The 19,569-nt window shown below is 46.5% G+C and overlaps 1 protein-coding gene across 1 annotated transcript in view; it reads left to right on the top strand.

The window, feature by feature from the left end:
* Positions 1-11,192, top strand: part of PTP4A3 (protein tyrosine phosphatase 4A3) — a 73,756-nt gene extending 62,564 nt beyond the window's left edge. The window contains exons 3-7 of the mRNA XM_069731985.1: positions 1,704-2,349; positions 5,400-5,492; positions 7,917-8,047; positions 8,812-8,886; positions 9,639-11,192. Coding sequence (XP_069588086.1) covers positions 2,245-2,349; positions 5,400-5,492; positions 7,917-8,047; positions 8,812-8,886; positions 9,639-9,756 — 522 coding nt within the window. The 5' untranslated portion in view covers positions 1,704-2,244 and the 3' untranslated portion in view covers positions 9,757-11,192. The remainder of the gene's footprint in view (positions 1-1,703; positions 2,350-5,399; positions 5,493-7,916; positions 8,048-8,811; positions 8,887-9,638) is intronic.
* Positions 11,193-19,569: the final 8,377 nt, after the last annotated feature.

The following is a 19,569-nucleotide window of genomic DNA, read 5'->3' as shown; positions in this document are numbered from 1 at the left end:
AATAAGCTCGGTAACAGGAGAGAGAATTAGTCGCCAGTCTGGTGGCGCGAAAACCACAGAAACCTTGGAAACATTATCGCCATAATCAGAACCCCGGAGAAGCAAAACTACCAGATATTTATCATCGCCCGTGTATTCTTGCTACATTGTTTGAGGTCCATGTGTTACTTTTTGATCCAATGTGCCGCCATATAGTGCCACCTGGGTAAGGGCTGTCACTGCCGTATACATTGCTGCTTCTCATGGATACATGTTTGGCATAATGTCTTCTAATTCTGGATGTGCTAATTATTGCCACCAGCGAGGGATTGGCTTCTGGAGACGTGCACCCACACACACATATTAAACGAAAAGGTTTCTGCTGTTCTCCACATACGTGGAGGAGTTCATGTGTAACGTTGGCTCTGCTGTGCCGCCATATGGTGCCGCCGTACGCCATGTACAGGAGTTTTGAAAAGGTCTGTGTTCGGAAAGAATTAGTTTTTAAACAGTACATATAAAATAAAAATACTCTTCAGGTTGGCATCGCCATCATGGCACTGACACGAAGAGTAAAAAATGGCTCAGTAAAAGGTAGAAGTGCAGTGTTTATATTGACCTATAGATGTCAGCAGAGCGCATACTTCCCGTGCAGTGTCCATATTGACCTGTAGATGTCAGCAGAGCGCATACTTCCCGTGCAGTGTTTATATTGACCTATAGATGTCAGTAGAGCGCATACTTCCCGTGCAGTGTTTATATTGACCTATAGATGTCAGCAGAGCGCATACTTCCTGTGCAGTGTCCATATTGACCTCTAGATGTCAGCAGAGCGCATACTTCCCGTGCAGTGTCCATATTGACCTCTAGATGTCAGTAGAGCGCATACTTCCCGTGCAGTGTTTATATTGACCTATAGATGTCAGTAGAGCACATACATCCCGTGCAGTGTCCATATGGACCTGTAGATGTCAGCAGAGCGCATACTTCCCATGCAGTGTCCATATGGACCTGTAGATGTCAGCAGAGCGCATACTTCCCGTGCAGTGTCCATATTGACCTCTAGATGTCAGTAGAGCGCATACATCCCGTGCAGTGTCCATATTGACCTATAGATGTCAGTAGAGCACATACATCCCATGCAGTGTCCATATTGACCTCTAGATGTCAGTAGAGCGCATACTTCCCGTGCAGTGTTTATATTGACCTATAGATGTCAGTAGAGCACATACATCCCGTGCAGTGTCCATATGGACCTGTAGATGTCAGCAGAGCGCATACTTCCCATGCAGTGTCCATATGGACCTGTAGATGTCAGCAGAGCGCATACTTCCCGTGCAGTGTCCATATTGACCTCTAGATGTCAGTAGAGCGCATACATCCCGTGCAGTGTCCATATTGACCTATAGATGTCAGTAGAGCACATACATCCCATGCAGTGTCCATATTGACCTCTAGATGTCAGTAGAGCGCATACTTCCCGTGCAGTGTCCATATGGACCTGTAGATGTCAGTAGAGCGCATACATCCCGTGCAGTGTTTATATTGACCTATAGATGTCAGTAGAGCACATACATCCCATGCAGTGTCCATATTGACCTCTAGATGTCAGCAGAGCACATACTTCCTTTTTGAACCTCTCGCTTTCCAGACTGCTGTAAAGTGTGAATATTGGACATGCCTCGTCCCTAACTTTTTTTTTTTTTTTTCTATTTCTCTTACAGTTCTGACTTTGGAGATATATGGAGCTGCTGAAAAACACTTTTGAATACTGTCACGCCCAACACCCCCTCTCCGCATGAATTTCACGCTTTGCCCATTGCTCAGGAGCCGGGTCGCGGGCAGCGCACACCATTAGAGGCCTCTGTGCACAGTTCTCCTCCAGCAGAAGACTCCTGCGTCTCTGGAACCCTGGTCTCCAGGCACAGTCCGTCCCGGCTGTAAAATTCACAGTTTATCCAGATGGGGTAACGTGATTGGTCCACAAGGATCATCTGTTTTCCTCTGAGCTGCCAGGACTCATCACAAAGATTTTTTTTTTTTTTCTATACGGAAGGAAAAGTCTCGGGAACTAAGTGTTAAGAAGTTTTGGAAAGTTTGGATATTGATCCTGAGCCTTGCACACGGGCTGTTACCATACAACCTCCCCACCCCTTTACTGGTTTGGGTGTTTTGTTGTTTTTTTTTAAAGATTTTTTGCACAATATTTGTTAGGTTTTTTTTTTTGTACGTTTTTACCTCTTTGTATCTCTTGAACGTTTCGCCATGGCTCGGATTAATCGCCCGGCTCCAGTGGAAGTCTGCTACAAAAACATGCGCTTCCTGATCACCCACAACCCTACAAACGCCACGATGAACACCTTCATAGAGGTGAGTGAAGGCTGACGGGCGCACCTTGTTGTTGTTTCACCCTGTATACGCCATTTTCACCAAGAATTACATTCCATTAATTCGGCGTTGGAGCCTTAGGAGACATTTTCTTGTTTACGTCTACCTGTTTCAGTAACATTTTTTCCTGCCACCTATGACTTGTATCATGCATTAACTTTGCAGATTCTGTCTCCACTTTTCAGTTGTCTCTGAGCTAGTGGGGGGAGTCTATCTGTTTATGGTGTTCTCCCATACACAGCACAGATAAAACATTAGAATGCTGCAGCATGGAGGACAGTGTAGATGTGAATCCAGAGGTGGGGTGAGATAAAACGCTAGAAAACAGCAGTATGTAGGACATTGTACATCAGTATTGAGATGTGTACCTGTGTATCCAGCTCTAAAATGAGATAAAACAGAGACCGTCAGCATGGAGTACATTATACATCAGTATTAAGCAGTGTAGCTGTGAATCCAGGTCTGGGGAGAGAACACTAAAAAGCAGCTGCATGGAGGAAAGTGTAGGTATGAATCCAGTTGTGGGGTGAGATAAATCGCTAGAAAAGTGAGATAAAACAGTAGAGACCATCAGCATGGAGTAAATTATGCATCAGTATTAAGCAGTTTAACTGTGAATCCAGCTCTGGGGAGAGCTAAAACACTACAAAGCAGCAGCATGGATGAAAGTGTAGATGAAAATCCAACAATAGAAAACCTCAGCACTGCTGTAGAATGTCCTACATACTGCTGTTTTCTAGTGTTTTATCTCTCCTCTAGAGCTGTCTTCACATCTACACTGCTCATAACTGCTCTACAATGTACTCCATGCTGATGGTTTGCAGTGTGTTTTTTTTCTTACTCTGGAGCTGGATACACAGGCGCACTTCTCAGCAATATGTAGGACATTCTACAGCAGTGCTGAGATGTGTATCAAAGTGCAGCAGCATTAAGCAGTGTAGCTGTGAATACAGATGGGAAAGAACGCTAGAAAACAGAAGCATGGAAGACATGCAACAGTACTGAGCTACATAGATGTGATTACAGCTCTAGGATAACCTAAAACATTACAAAGCAGCATGGAAAACGCTGTACTGCAGTGTAGCTATGAATGCAGATTTTGTTTGCGATAGCGCTAGAAAGCAGCAGCATGGAGGACATTATACACCAGTACTGAGCAGTGTAGATGTAAATCCAGCGCTGGGGTGAGAAAAAACAATAGAAAGCAGCTGCATGGAGGACATGGTACATCAGTACTGAGCAGTGTAGATGTAAATCCGGCACTGGGGTGGGAAAAACAATAGAAATACGCTGCAAGGAAGAAATTGTACAGCAGTACTGAGCAGTGTAGATGTAAATCCAGCGCTGGGGTGGGAAAAACAATAGAAAGCTGCTGCATGGAAGAAATTGTACAGCAGTATTGAACAGTGTAACTGTGGATAAAACACTAGAAAGCAGCAGCACCACAGTCACTCTGCTCCTCATCCCTCACCCCCCTGTATATAGGTTTTAGTCGACAGCTGTAATGTGATTCCTCAGTGAGCTGGAAGAGTCCGTCTTACAGATTTTATCAGTGATGCAGAGTGAATGTTGAGCTCAGGAAGCAACGGGGAGAAGTGGCTCCTAGATGGAGAAACGTTTCTCATATTTATTGGTACTTTATGCAGAGTTTGTTGGACATCGACCACCCGACTACAAACCTTTTAAAAAAGAGAAAATAAAACCTTCCGTCTGATGCCCCTTATTCTGCGAGGATAATTCTGTCTGTGCGGTGGGATTACGTCGGCTGATGTCACTTATGGCGGCACCATCCAACCACAAATCCCAGCATGCCCTGATGATTCCCTCCACTAGTCCATCTGTAGCCCCAGAATTAGGGACGTCGGACCCCCGGCTCCCCTTTTTTTTTCCCATGTTACCAGCACTACGCAAGTTAATTGTCATTTTTACCCCTTTTAGAAACTGCGGTAAAACTACGCGGCGGCTCTTATTGTAAAAGGCAGGAGCGCCGCGTGTAAGCTGTCGGCACAGACTCAAAGTTGCAAGCTTGGCGGCAGCTTCGGGTGTAACCGGAGTGTTGGGCTAAGGTGCCAGGTTAATCCCGTAAGCTCCAGTGCTGCGCTCCTTGCCATGTGCGCAGCCAGGGACTTGGCAGCGGGCCGCACCGAGCTATTCTTGTGGCGGCTGCCGAGCGCGGGGTGGACGCCTTCCAAGCGCGGCGCTCGTCTTTATAGGATGTTTGGGAACCTAAACGGACGAAGACTAAAAATAAATTGAACTTGGAGAGCACAAAAAAAAGGTCGAATAATCATCCGACCGCGGCAGAACGTTCTGCGATTAATCGTGCCGTGTTCAGTCCGGATTAACCCTGCGCAGCCAAGAGTTGGCGGCAGAAAAATAACAATGCCCGCCGTCCATCCGGTCCCCTTCTTCCTCCCAGCAGCTCCGGCCTTTAGCGTCCAGGTCCCGTAGGTCGCTGCATGTTGTGTGCCGCGCAGGAACCTCTGAGGAGGAGGAGGTCCGGACCGCAAGGTGGCAGGAAGGGGAGTGAGGAGTATGGCGGCGGCGGCGGCCCTGTTCCTATCCCGCCGCCTGCCTGTCGTTAATGACTTCCTCCGGCCAGCGCCTCCTATGGATGTAATGTATGACGCTCGTATTTACCCTGTGCCCAACAACAAACCGTCCAGTCATCGTTTCCGGAGCTGAAATCCTCAATTTGCATGTATTGACTTTTGGGTTTTGCGAATGCAAATAGCTCTGGTTCGCCCCATCCGACCACCGCTGCCGCACTCTTCCTCCCCGTGCATCACGAGCGATCGGCGGTGATGGAGTTTTGGGGGCCGGTAGATCCCTGGCTGCCATTGTCGGGAGTTCACGTCCCCCTACGTAATTATGTGCAGTCCTATGTAAGTAACACTCGAGATGGAAGCAATGGCCGCTCTGCTACATTTGTCGGAAGGAGTAAGACGTAAAACCCACCGGCGGCACAGTGCTCCGCGAGGTCCGGCCGCCTCCTTCACCGTCTGACGTCCGCTTTTCTGTCTCTTATCCAGGATCTGAAGAAGTACGGGGCCACCACGGTGGTGAGGGTCTGCGAGGTGACCTACGACAAGACCCCCCTGGAGAAAGACGGCATCACTGTCATGGTAAGATCGAAGACCGCTAACCTATCGCCAGCGATCAGATCAGAAATATATATATATATATATTATCCAATAAACATTAAATAAAATAAAATGGCAAAAGAAAAGACAAAAAATATATATAAAGTAAATATTTATATATATTTATTTACATATATAATTATTTACTTTATACACGGTATATCTTTATTTTTTTTCTTTTGCCATTTTATTTCTTTTTTATATTAATATATAAATATGTACATAAAAATATATAGAAGTAACTATTTCTTTTTTTATAGTTCTTTTGCTTTTCCAATTTTATTTTTTTTTTTTCAATGTTTTTTTGAAACATTGCATCAGTACTAAAAAAAACCTTTATTTTTAATTTTTTTTTTTTCTATTTTTATTTTCCATGTTTTTTTATATTTTGGGCTTTTTGTTTTTCTCCCCGCGTTCTGCGCTTTGATAGGTAACGCGTTTTCCGTTTGTCGGCGCTGATTAGAAGAGCTGGAAATAGCTGAAGGACGAGGCGGTGGAAACTTTACTCTCCGTTGTGTTGTGACCCGAGGGCCCCCGTGCCGTTATGTAATCTCATCGCCGGCGGGGCTGCGCTTTCTTGGTTATTTCTGTTTTGTGATGATCAATGTGGCAGAACTCCCAGTGCCCCTTTTTCTGCCCCCCAGGACAGAGCTTTACTCCCCCGCACTTGTTTCTTGACCCTTAGGGTTTGGCCCCCGTGTCCTGTATCCTCATGGCCGCCGTATTGGACACCGGCCCATATCTGTCCCTTAGATTAGCCGTGCAGGATTGTAGAAAAGCTGTGTGACAGCTGGTGTCCGTGTGCCCAGTGCCAGGCTCTGCGCAGATTCCTGGATGGCATACTTGGCAGTGCCGCCTGTTTGCTGATGGGCGATTTTCCAGTCTGTTGCCCTTCAGCAGAGAAGCCTTCCAGGAAGAGTCGTGCGGCCTCGCTCTATAAAAGCCTCCGCCGCTTATTAACCCTCCACATATGCCGTCCTCTGAACCGGGCGACTGTCCCAGAACAGCAGATATTCGGAAAAAGCCCAAATACTCTTTCAAGAGAAAAAGGGAGAGAGCCCGATCTTCATGGCTCATGAGGGCTGTGAAATCCCAGTAATGTCCCTGATCTCCTGCTCAGCCGCTTGCCTGTGTCCAGGACACCATAAATAGGAGAGCTCCCGCTGATGCCGGTCTCCACTAATGAGGCCCCGAGGACGGCACAGGCATCATCCCACGCACCCGACATCTCCCGCACCCCATACATGGCTGGCCGGTGGAGGGATGGCTGGCGCTGGCCGGTGGAGGGTTGGCTGGCGCTGGCCGGTGGAGGGTTGGCTGGCGCCCTGTAGTGTCGGTGGGGGTTATGGCTGGCCCCCTGTAGTGTCGGTGGGGGTTATGGCTGGCCCCCTGTAGTGTCGGTGGGGGTTATGGCCACCTTCTCACCTTCCAGCACCATGGCCACCAACCTGTCCTAGAGGGCTCGAGCACCTTCCCGGCCATTATCTTGTCTGCTGGGGGTCGTGGCCACCTTCCTGTGCCTGTCTCACCTGCCAGCACCATGTCCGCCAGGGCCCAAGCACCTTGCCCTATCATTGGCTTATTCTCCGGTGGCCATCTTCCAGCGCTCATCACATCTGTGGCTGTGTTGCTGCCTTCTCAGCCTTCTGCTCCAGTGACGACTCCTGGAGGCCATTGGTCTGAGCATTGCGCTGCAGTAAATGAGCCTCTTATCCACGCCGCAGCCATCTCTTCTTGGCGGGATTGATGCTCAGCTGCCAGTAGCGACAGTCCCTTTGATCTTGGGTGGTGCCGGCCATGTTGCCTGCTCAGGGCATTGGCCAGGAGGCTTGTGCCAGTCGCCAGCTGGTTTCCCGGGGTCGGCCTGCCGGGAGCTTCTGCAGGGTAATGAGGATTCTTTGTTCTGTCCTCTGCCGCTATTGCAGAAAGTCGCGTGTTCTCTGGTGGTGATAATTCGAGTCTCCAGAGTTCCCCATTGTTTCTGGGACTGTAGGATGTAAGAGGCGTTATTCCTGGAAGACTCCACTTCCATTATTTTGCGCTCTCAGCTGTGCGGCGGGAGAGACCGATTTCCTGTGAATTCCTTCACTTTACACCACATCATCTCCCACCCAAAACTGCCGCAGCCGACATCACAAACTTCTAGGGGAGTTTCCTTCTGTCCTTTTTAATTTCTCTTGCAGATTAAATGTTAAACTTTTTCAGTCTTTAAAAAATCCAAGGAGAACAAAGCAAATTAGGAGAAAGGAGGAGGGAAATGCAGCTTCTGTGAGAGTGAATGCTGTGAGAGGGGGGAGAGCGCGGCCGACTGGTTACAGAAAGCAGGAGATCTCACAGTATTGTGTTGCTGTCGTTGATTTTTTTTTTTTTTCCTTTTTGTGGTGAACGGTGATTCTTGTTTTGTAGGACTGGCCTTTCGATGATGGCGCGCCGCCTCCCAGCAAGATTGTGGACGATTGGCTGAACTTGCTCAAATCTAAATTCTGTGAAGATCCTGGCTGCTGCGTGGCCGTGCACTGCGTAGCCGGTTTGGGCAGGTGAGGACCGCAGCTCTGTACTCTGGTCTGAAGTGGAAACCATCAGCAAGCTGATGGCAAATCATAGTCACAATGAGACCTTCTTGTATACATGTCTCTTGTTCTGGGTGGAAATCCTCAAGAATTCTGAGGACGCTTGGCGCCTATCTGCATCCCTAGAATCTGAGCTCTGCCAAATACTGTTATGGGGGCTGCTTATCTACTGACCCGCAAAACCTCCAGTATTCGGACCATAGCCAGAGACGCGCCGCACCGGAGATCAGCGTGAGCCCATAATGAATGATCCCTTTGGGGTCTATTTGTCAAATCTCGGACTCCGCAGACAGATTCTCCGATGGGGCGCGGCACTTTACTTTGGCCATAGAAAGGACGGCGGTTCTCGGGCTCCGTGCCAGAACATCTGAGGATAGAAATAGACCGGAATACTGAACACAAGGTCACGCTGAGCCCCCGTAGAGATCTTGGGTCTGAACGTCCAAAAGAGAATTTAAGGTGAAAATTGAGTTCGGGCGTCAGATCCTCTGTCAGTCTCTTTAGACTCCGACCCAAACTGGACTACGGGCTCTAGGACCCAGCACAGCACATTGGCCGCCATCTGCAGGGAGCAATTTGGAAGACTTGAAATTTATATCTATGTTCCCAAAATTTGAGATACAAAAAGGGCGACCGCACACGGGCAGCAGATATTCACTGCAGAGTATGAAGATGGGAAGAAAAGTCGGTAATGAAGACCCCACATGAGTAATTCTTGGTTTGTTTTTTAGGGCTCCCGTCTTGGTGGCTCTGGCGCTCATCGAGAGCGGGATGAAGTATGAAGATGCCATACAGTTTATTCGGCAGTAAGTGTTTTCCCTTCTCGCTTTATTATTATTATTATTATTTTTTGTAATTTTCATGCCTTTACTTAACCATCCTTTCCCTGCCTCTTTCCCCTCATTTCCCAACTTCCTTGCCTATTTTCCTCACTTTGCCCATTCCACGCTTATTCCTTACTTCATCACTCTTCACCCTTCCTTTTTGTTCCTTCCCCAACTTTCCCTTTCTTTTTCCCCTTTTTTTGCTTCCTTAATTATCTTGTTTCTTCCTTCCATCCCACCAAGCCCCTTCCTTCCCGCCAAGCCAGTTTATGCCTTCCTTCCATCCCGCCAAGCCAGTTTATGCCTTCCTTCCATCCTGCCAACCCCTTTCTGCCTTCCTTCCGTCCCGCCAACCCCTTTCTGCCTTCCTTCCGTCCCGCCAACCCCTTTCTGCCTTCCTTCCGTCCCACCAAGCCCCTTTCTGCCTGCCTTCCGTCGCGCCCCCGGCCCTTTCCTTCCGTCGCGCCCCCGGCCCTTTCCTTCCGTCGCGCCCCCGGCCCTTTCCTTCCGTCGCGCCCCCGGCCCTTTCCTTCCGTCGCGCCCCCGGCCCTTTCCTTCCGTCGCGCCCCCGGCCCTTTCCTTCCGTCGCGCCCCCGGCCCTTTCCTGCCCTCCTGCCCCTCCCGCTATGCAGCTTGCGCCATGTCTTCTTTTGTAATCTCGCCCCCTTGGCTTTGCTGCTCTTGTACGACGATCACTTGTCCTCCTCAGTGACCGCCATGTGTTTCACTTGCAGAAAGCGCAGAGGCGCCATCAACAGCAAACAACTGACGTACCTGGAAAAATACCGGCCAAAGCAGAGACTACGATTCAAGGACCCTCACAACCACAAAAACAAGTGCTGCATCATGTAGACGCCCAGACTCATTGCCAAAGCTCTCACACGGGCGCCCCATCCCCCTCCCCCGTAACACGAGCTTCTGCCATGAAGTCCGCCGCTTCCTCCAGCCATCATCTGACTCAAATCCGCCAGTACTAGAAGTACCAGCAATAGCATACACAGGGTTAATTCCGGCAGATAAACGCCGGATATTCCCCTACCAGCAGATACCGCCCATGTGAAGGAGATCAGATGCCTCTGGTGTATTTTGTGTGTTTTTTGTCTTTTTCCTTTTTGCTGCCCCCTTGTGGATAAAGGGTGCACTGGTTACTAATCTTGTCCCATCGGACCACACACTATAGGAAGCGTCTGACACATCCGAGCCTTAATATACCGCTTCTCCTCTCCAGCTCGATCCATTTCACAAGGTTCTCGTCTTCGAATTATCTTTTAAAAAAAATAAATAAAAAGTTTGGAAGTGCCGCCAGCAACCACAACGGGGAGATTAGAAAAAAAAATGTGGATTTGGCATCTGCTCAATCAATTTCTAAACGCTTTGTAAAAATAAGAATTTTTTTTTTTTCAACCTGTAAATCTGCGCGTGCTGACTGAAGGTTTTCTTTTTTTCTTTTTTTTCTTTTTTTTTTTGGGGGGGGGGGGGGGTCACAGTAGCCTTTAAGTCACAGATGGAAAAGGGTTGAGAGGAGGGGCATAAGGTCAGATTATCTGTGAGGGTATAAAGAAAAAAAAAAAAAAACTTATAAAACTTTTGAAAACTTAAACTTTTAAAATGAAGATTGACTCACATGTACAAATGTCTGTTACATTTTTTTTTTTTTTTTTCCCTTGATCTACTTTCGGAAAAGGGGTTTCCTTCATGACTGTATGAACTCGAAGGGTAACTTAAAAGAAAGTAAAAAAAAAATGTATAAAAATATATAAAATCGATTCCAACGGTGGTTCCATAACCGTAAATCTGCAGCGCCTGCTTTGTATCGCACTTGTATTTACAGGTCCAATCTACCTCTTCCTGCAGAGGGTTGTGCAACAGCCGTCGGTTCGCACCGGTCACAGCGCACGCCATTCGGATGAGTGTCGGGGAGCTCAGTGCTGATGTTTTTGTTTTTTTTATATATATATTTTTATTTTTTAGATTTTTCGGTATTGAGCTTGGTAGAAATAATAAAACGGTTGTGACGCTGTATGTAACAGAATCACTTTTATACACATCACGTGTTCTACAAGATGAATGACGACATATTCTGTAAAACAAAAAAAATGGCCGACCGGAGGATTTCTTGTGACTTGAAGAAATTTTTTTTTTTTTTTTGTAATTTAAAAAAAAAAAAAGAAAAATTCTTCTAGGACGACTTCGTCCAATCGAGGAGTTTGTGTCTTTTAACACTTTGATTATGTCCATGTATTGGAGATTTCGGAATAAAATAAATGGCACTGGAGTTTATTATTAAATTGAAGAGTCTTGGTTTTCTTTTTTCATGGGGGGGGAGCTCTAAATTTTGGGGGGTTTGTGTTGCTGTTTTCAGAGGAAAAATTAGGAGATAATTGGACAATTCTGTAAAATAACCTCATTGTTTTTTTCATTTTTTTTTTGTACAATTCTTGTAAAAAAAAAAAAAAATCAAAAATAATTCATTCCTCATTCACATTTCAGCTCACGACATTTATATATATTTTTTTCCCTTATAGAAAAGCCTGAAGATAGTCAAATGCTTAAACCAAAAAGTTTGCCTTTTTTTAATAACATGCACACTTTGGGTTGTTTGTTTTTTTTATTTCTGACGGAAGCTGCTGTAGTCTAATCTGAGCACTCTACAATTAAAAGTTCAAGGAAAAAAAATGATTTAAAAACTCTTCAAAACTTTTTAATAAAGTGAAAAACTCAAAAACTCTTCCAGATTAAAAACTTGGCAGTTTTTGACCACTTTGAAAACTCTGTGTGCGCAAAACCTTACTGTTAATTTCAGGCTTAGGTTTTGGCCTCGGGACAGGTTTTGGCCTCGGGACAGGTTTTGGCCTCGGGACAGGTTTTGGCCTCGGGACAGGTTTTGGCCTCGGGACAGGTTTTGGCCTCGGGACAGGTTTTGGCCTCGGGACAGGTTTTGGCCTCGGGACAGGTTTTGGCCTCGGGACAGGTTTTGGCCTCGGGACAGGTTTTGGCCTCGGGACAGGTTTTGGCCTCGGGACAGGTTTTGGCCTCGGGACAGGTTTTGGCCTCGGGACAGGTTTTGGCCTCGGGACAGGTTTTGGCCTCGGGACAGGTTTTGGCCTCGGGACAGGTTTTGGCCTCGGGACAGGTTTTGGCCTCGGGACAGTTCGTGGGCTCGGATTAAAAAAAAAAAAAGATTAGCACTAGTTTTTGGTGCAAAGACTCTCCAAAAACCACAAATCTCAACTGGAGAGTTTTTGCTGCAAAAACTCCTAACGTGGTGGGGGAGAGGGGCACGTGAACATATCCAAAGGCTATGTCCACACAATGCTATCAGGTAGATGCTGCCTGAAGAAGCACACAAAAAAAAATGACTGAGCAAATCTTCAATCTTTTTGAGCTTCTTTTAACACCTTTTAAGTTTGCAAAAAAACTAAAATCCACGTCAGGTAAAAATCAATGGTAAAATAAAGTTCTGATTAGAAAGTTTGGATGGAAATGTGAAGAGAGATAATGACGTTTGGCCTTCCTGCAGCCGCCACTAGAGGGAGCTGACGCACTTGCTGCCCATTATTATACACTGTACTCAATAATATAATTCACGGAGCTCCCCCTGGTGGTCGCTGTAAGAAATCTGAATTGTGTGATTGAGTTCTCCCGGTGCGGAGGACAAGAGCCACTAATACGTCATGTTGGCTTTTACGGCTGAGGGATCTGATCCTAGCTGTGGCCAAAATGAAGCCGAGCTGCAGTGTAAAGCAACACCCAGTGACTGATGAGACCGGTGGGGGGGTTTAGATTGCAAGTTAATGCCATTAAGCAGGGGGGGGGTCATGGCTGTGCTTTAATAGAGCAGCGCTGCAGTGTAAAGAGCCAAAATCCAAGACAGGATGGGGTGTTTCGTGTTACCTCTGAATCCATCAGAACACAGCTTTGCTGGAGTCCTAGAAGTATTACTATCGAGTGGATATCTGTGTTTAAAGGGATTGTCTGGGATTAGAAAACTTTTTTTTTTCCTAGAGCAGCGCCACACTTGCCCCCTGGTTGTGTCTGGTATTGCAGCTCAGATATCATTATTTTTTTTTATACTGAGGCTTTTTGCAAAGCTATTTTTTTTTTTTTTTTGCCCTTTGGAGAATTCTAGCTATGTGGCCGTCGTTCTGCTCACGGGTTCGGGCTCAATACTTTGCATTGTCCGGTTCCTGGAATAACATAAGCTTCCTAAGCATATTTCTCGGCGAGCGCGGCGTCCGTCTAATCCAGATCTCGTGTTATTACTTCTCTGCTTTTTTTTTTTTATGTTTGTAAGTCGATATAATTCTGCGGGATTCTCGGATCGGCTCCTCCAAGTTATGACTGAATGGAAAGCGACTTATACCCGGCTCCTTAAGTGTCACACCATGCGGTGAGATGTAGCAGAGCTGAATGAGTCCTTTGACTCATGGCGGAGTGAATATGGCAGCACGGTTACCTGTCACTCTGTATAACCTGCCAATACCTTACTGCGATCACACACTCGGCTCTGCTACATCTGCAAATGTAACTTACTGTGATCACACACTCAGCTCTCCTACATCTGCACAGATATCTTACTGTGATCACACACTCAGCTCTGCTACATCTGCACAGATATCTTAGTGTGATCACACACTCGGCTCTCCTACATCTGCATATATAACTTACTGTGATCACTCAGCTCTGCTACATCTGCACAGATATCTTAGTGTGATCACACACTCGGCTCTGCTACATCTGCAAATGTAACTTACTGCGATCGCACACTCGGCTCTGCTACATCTGCACAGATATCTTACTGTGATCACACACTCAGTTCTGCTACATCTGCACAGATATCTTAGTGTGATCACACACTCGGCTCTCCTACATCTGCATATATAACTTACTGTGATCACTCAGCTCTGCTACATCTGCACATATAACTTACTGCGATCGCCCACTCAGCTCTGCTACATCTGCACAGATATCTTACTGTGATCACACACTCAGCCCTGCTACATCTGCACATACAATTTACTGTGATCACAAAGCTTTGCTACATCTGCACATATAACTTACTGTGATCACACACTCAGCTCTGCTACATCTGCACAAATTTACTGTGATCACACACAGCTCTGCTACATCTGCACAAATTTACTATGATCACACACTCAGCTCTGCTACGTATGCACACATTTACTGTGATCACACTCAGCTCTGCTACATCTGCACATATAACTTACTGTGATCACACACAGCTCTGCTAGATCTGCATATACACAGGTCCATATATATTTGGACAGAGACAACATTTTTCTAATTTTGGTCATAGACATTACCACAATTAATTTTAAACAAAACAATTCAGATGCAGTTGAAGTTCAGACTTTCAGCTTTCATTTGAGGGTATCCACATTAAAATTGGATGAAGGGTTTAGGAGTTTCAGCTCCTTAACATGTGCCACCCTGTTTTTAAAGGGACCAAAAGTAATTGGACAATTGACTCCAAGGCTATTTCATGGACTGGTGTGGGCAATACCTTCATTATATCATTCTCCATTAAGCAGATAAAAGGCCCGGAGTAGATTTGAGGTGTGGTGCTGCATTTGGAAGGTTTTGCTGTGAAGTAAACATGCGGTCAGAGGAGCTCTCCATGCAGGTGAAACAAGCCATCCTTAAGCTGCGAAAACAGAAAAAACCCATCCGAGAAATTGTTACAATATTAGGAGTGGCAAAATCTACAGTTTGGTCCATCCTGAGAAAGAAAGAAAGCACTGGGGAACTCATCAATGCAAAAAGACCTGGGCGCCCACGGAAGACAATAGTGGTGGATGATCGCAGAATAATCTCCATGGTGAAGAGAAACCCCTTCACAACAGCCGACCAAGTGACCAACACTCTCCAGGAGGTCGGCGTATCAATATCCAAATCTACCATAAAGAGAAGACTGCATGAAAGTAACTACAGAGGGTTCACTGCACGGTGCAGCCACTCATAAGCATCAAGAAGAAAAAGGCTAAAAAACATCTAAAAAAGCCGCACAGTTCTGGAAGAACATTCTATGGACAGATGAAACCAAGATCAACCTCTACCAGAATGATGGAAAGAGAAAATTATGGCAAAGGCGCGGTACAGCTCATGATCCAAAGCATACCACATCATCTGTAAAACATGGCGGAGGCAGTGTGATGGCGCGGGCATGCATGGCGGCCAGTGGCACTGGGTCACTAGTGTTTATTGATGATGTGACACAGGACAGAAGCAGCCGAATGAATTCTGAGGTCTTCAGAGCCGCCATACTGTGTGCTCAGATCCAGCCAAATGCAGCCAAACTGATTGGTCGTTGTTTCATACTACAGATGGACAATGACCCAAAACATAAAGCCAAAGCAACCCAGGAGTTTATTAAAGCAAAGAAGTGGAATATTCTTGAATGGCCAAGTCAGTCACCTGATCTCAACCCAATTGAGCAGCATTTCACTTGTTAAAGACTAAACTTCAGACAGAAAGGCCCACAAACAACCAGCAACTGAAAACCACCGCAGTGAAGGCCTGGCAGAGCATCAAAAAGGAGGAAACACAGCGTCTGGTGATGTCCATGAGTTCAAGACTTCAGGCAGTCATTGCCAACAAAGGGTTTTCAACCAAGTACTAGAAATGAACATTTTATTTGATTATTGAATCTGTCCAATTACTTTTGGTCCCTTTAAAACAGGGTGGCACAGGTTAAGGAGCTGAAACTCCTAAACCCTTCATCCAATTTTAATGTGGATACCCTCAAATGAAAGCTGAAAGTCTGAACTTCAACTGCATCTGAATTGTTTTGTTTAAAATTCATTGTGGTAATGTCTATAACCAAAATTAGAAAAATGTTGTCTCTGTCCAAATATATATGGACGTAACTGTAACTAATAACACTCGGCTCTGCTATATCTGCACATATAACTTACTGTGATGACACAGCTCTGCTACATCTGCACTCGGCTCTGCTACATCTGTACACATAACTTACTGTAACCACTCCACTCTGCTACTTTTGTACATATAACTTACTGTGATCACACACTCCGCTCTGCTACATCTGAACATATAACTATGATCACACACTCGGCTCTGCTACATCTGAACATATAACTGACTGTGATCGCACATTCAGCTCTGCTACATCTGTACACAACTTACTGTAACCACTCAGCTCTGCTACTTTTGTACATATAACTTACTGTAATCACACTCAGCTCTGCTACATCTGCACATTTCCATGTAGAACATCTTTGTGCAGCTTTACAAATCAAAATGTTTCAGGTCCAAGTGAGCAAATTAATGATGTCCTTAAAGGGGCCCCATCAGCAGTTCTTGTCTGGGCCCCTCCGGTATGATGTCATTCTTCTGACACACAGCTACGTGATGACGTCACACCGGCCGCTAATCAGAGGAAGCGGCGAGGCCGATAGGTAGGAGGTTAGCGGGGCTGTACACCTGCAGGCAGTGACCAACATGGGCCTGCACATCTGTCTGCCCAACTCTGACCCCAGCACAGCAGTAGATCCCTTTCTACAGGCGCAATCCTGCCTGTGACTTATGATCCCTTGATTGCCAGGGAATACCCCTGCTGGATCTGTAGGAATCAATTGATCACCAGGGAATTCAGCATTTGGATTGGCAGTAATCAATTCATTGCCAGAGGATTAAGTTGCTGGATCTGTAGGAATCAATTGATCTCCAGTTGATTCAGCTGCTGGATCTCTAGCAATCTATTGATCACCAGAGGATTCAGCTTCTGGATCTGTAGGAATCGACTAATCGCCAAGGGATTCAGCTACTGAATCTGTAAGAATCGACTAATCGCCAGGGGATTCAGCTATCGGATCTGTAGGAATCGACTAATCGCCAGAGGATTCAGCTATCGGATCTGTAGGAATCGACTAATCGCCAGGGGATTCAGCTGTTGGATCTGTAGGAATTGACTGATCGCTATGGGATTCAGCTACCGGACCTGTAGGAATCGACTAAACTCCAGGGGATTCAGCTGCTGGAGCTGTAGGAATCGACTGATCGCTAGGGGATTCTGCTATCGGATCTGTAGGAATCGACTAATCGCCAGAGGATTCAGCTATCGGATCTGTAAGAATCGACTAATCGCCAGGGGATTCAGCTGTTGGATCTGTAGGAATCGACTGATCGCTATGGGATTCAGCTACTGGACCTGTAGGAATCGACTGATCGCTCGGGGATTTAGCTACTGCATCTGTAGGAATCGACTGATCGCTCGGGGATTCGGCTACCAGATGTATAGGAATCTGTTGATCACCAGAGGATTCAGCTACCTGATCTGTAAGAATCGACTGATCGTCAGGGGATTCAGCTACCGGATCTGTAGGAATATGTTGATCACCAGAGGATTCAGCTGCCTGATTTATAGGAATCGACTGATCACTTGGGAAATTGATCCCTAATCAACTGGCCTAATGCATTGGTGGAGATGTTGCAGGTTTAATAGGGGAGAGTCTTCTCTGGCCTCGTTGTTTCCCCTCCGCGTGGTCCTTAGTCTGCAGAGCGACCACCTGTCACTGGTAGGACATTTATGGGGTAGCCGGGCGGACGGCACCGGGGTCTTCTCTCACTGCCCCCCACCTTGTGCCCTCGCTCCGCTCTGATCCAGTTCTTTCTACTTAGCGAGGCCCAGTAATCTCCAGTGTTTGCGGCGGGGGTGTCGGGAATGTTAAGTAGTCAGACATGTGTGGAAACCTTACCCATGTCATGAGGATATCCTATATATGTCGTCCTGGTGGCCCGGGGGCCCGGGAGTCAGATGACATTAAATCCTTGTGACCGGAGACGTGCGATGATCAGAACGTCCATGGAATGATGGAGCCAGTATCCCGGCAGTAAACTGTGATTATTGATAAGTATTTGCCCCCCCTCTCGTGTAAATAGTATAGAAATAGTATCTGGTGTGAAGTGAGCTTGTAGGCAGGTGGGGAAAACACCGCAAAGTAAGAAACGTTCAGAAACAGAAGTGTTAATAGTTTATCTGTATCAGTTAACAATCAGCAATCAATTGATAATGATGATTTTCATATTTAGGTTGAAGCACAATCATTAACTGAAACAGAAACAGCTGTGTTAGAGGCTTAAAACTGGGTGAGGAACAGACAAACTCTGCAACCTAGGTGAGGTTGTGGAAAACAGTTGTATGTCACAGGACAGGCACCATGGCAAGGCTGAGCACAGTAAGGCCATGTTCACACAGTGCGTTTTTTACTGCGGAACCGCAGCGGTTTTGCCGCTGCGGTTCCGCAGCTGTTTTCCATGCAGGGTACATAACAATGTAACCCTATGGAAAACAGTCACTGCTGTGCACATGATCCGTAATTTCGTTTAAAAAGCCGCGCAGAATAGCTGCGGCAAAAAAGAAGGAGCATGTCACTTCTTTTTCCTGAACCGCAGCGGTTCTGCACCCATAGACCTCCATTGTGAGGTCAAAATCGCAGTAAAACCCGCAGATCAAAAATATATCTGCGGGTTTTACTGCGATTTGATGTGCAGAACCGCTGCAGCAGGAAGTGCGGGGGAGCGGGCGGAAGTGCGTGGGCGGAGTGTGGCTGCCCCCCCGTGCTCCGATCCCGCCCCCCCGTGCTCCGATGCCCCCCCCGTGCTCCGATGCCCCCCCCCCCCCAGTGCTCCGATGCACCCCCCGTGCCCTAATCTCCCCCCCTTATACTTACCCGGCGTCCCGGTGTCCGTCCGGCCGTCTTCTCCCTGGGCGCCGCCATCTTGCAAAATGGCGGGCGCATGCGCAGTGCGCCCGCCGAATCTGCCGGCTGGCAGATTCGCTCCAAAGTGCATTTTGATCACTGAGATATAACCTATCTCAGTGATCAAAATAAAAAAATAGTAAATGACACCCCCCCCACTTTGTCACCCCCATTGGTAGGGACAATAAAAAAATTAAGAATTTTTTTTTTTTTTTTTCACTAAGGTTAGAATAGGGGTAGGGTTAGGGTTAGGGGTAGGGCTTCCTAGGAAACACACAGTCTCTGCATAGAAAACTGCATAAAAAAAGGATAAAAAAACGCATCAAAAAAGGACAAAAAAAGGACCAAAAAAAGGACCTGCGTTTTCTGCCAAGAGCTGCAGTTTTTTAAAAAAAACTGTCCTGAAAAAAAAAGGATGGAAATCCTGAACGTCTGAACATACCCTAAGACACAAGGTAGTTATACTGCATCAGCCAGGTGTCATCCAGGAACAGACGTCCGAGCAGACGGGGTTACATCACATGATGTGTTCAGCAAGAAGCAGCAAGAAATGAGGAATGTTGAGGACCATAGAGGCCGGGGTCAGCCAAGGAAACTGTAAAGCAGATACATCATATTACTTTCAATCAAAATCGGAAGATGTCCAGCAGTGCCATCAGCTCAGAACTGGCAGCAGCCAGTGGGACCGGCTACACCCAACTAGTCTTTGGCCAGAAGTGGTCTTCATGGGAAAATAATGGCCAAAAAACGAAACTTTCCACATGGAAAGGAAGCCAAGTCACTCACTTATGCACAAAAACATGGGAACCAGAAAAATGTCAGCAGGTCTCTGGATTGATGAGTCACAATGTGAAATATTTGGCTGGAACAGAAGACAGTTTGTTCCCGAAGGGATGGAGAGCGGCACAGTGATGAGGGTCTG

This window comes from Ranitomeya imitator, chromosome 6 (assembly GCF_032444005.1).
Source record: "Ranitomeya imitator isolate aRanImi1 chromosome 6, aRanImi1.pri, whole genome shotgun sequence".
Taxonomy (NCBI): domain Eukaryota; kingdom Metazoa; phylum Chordata; class Amphibia; order Anura; family Dendrobatidae; genus Ranitomeya; species Ranitomeya imitator.
This window is presented reverse-complemented; position numbering and strand designations above follow the sequence as displayed.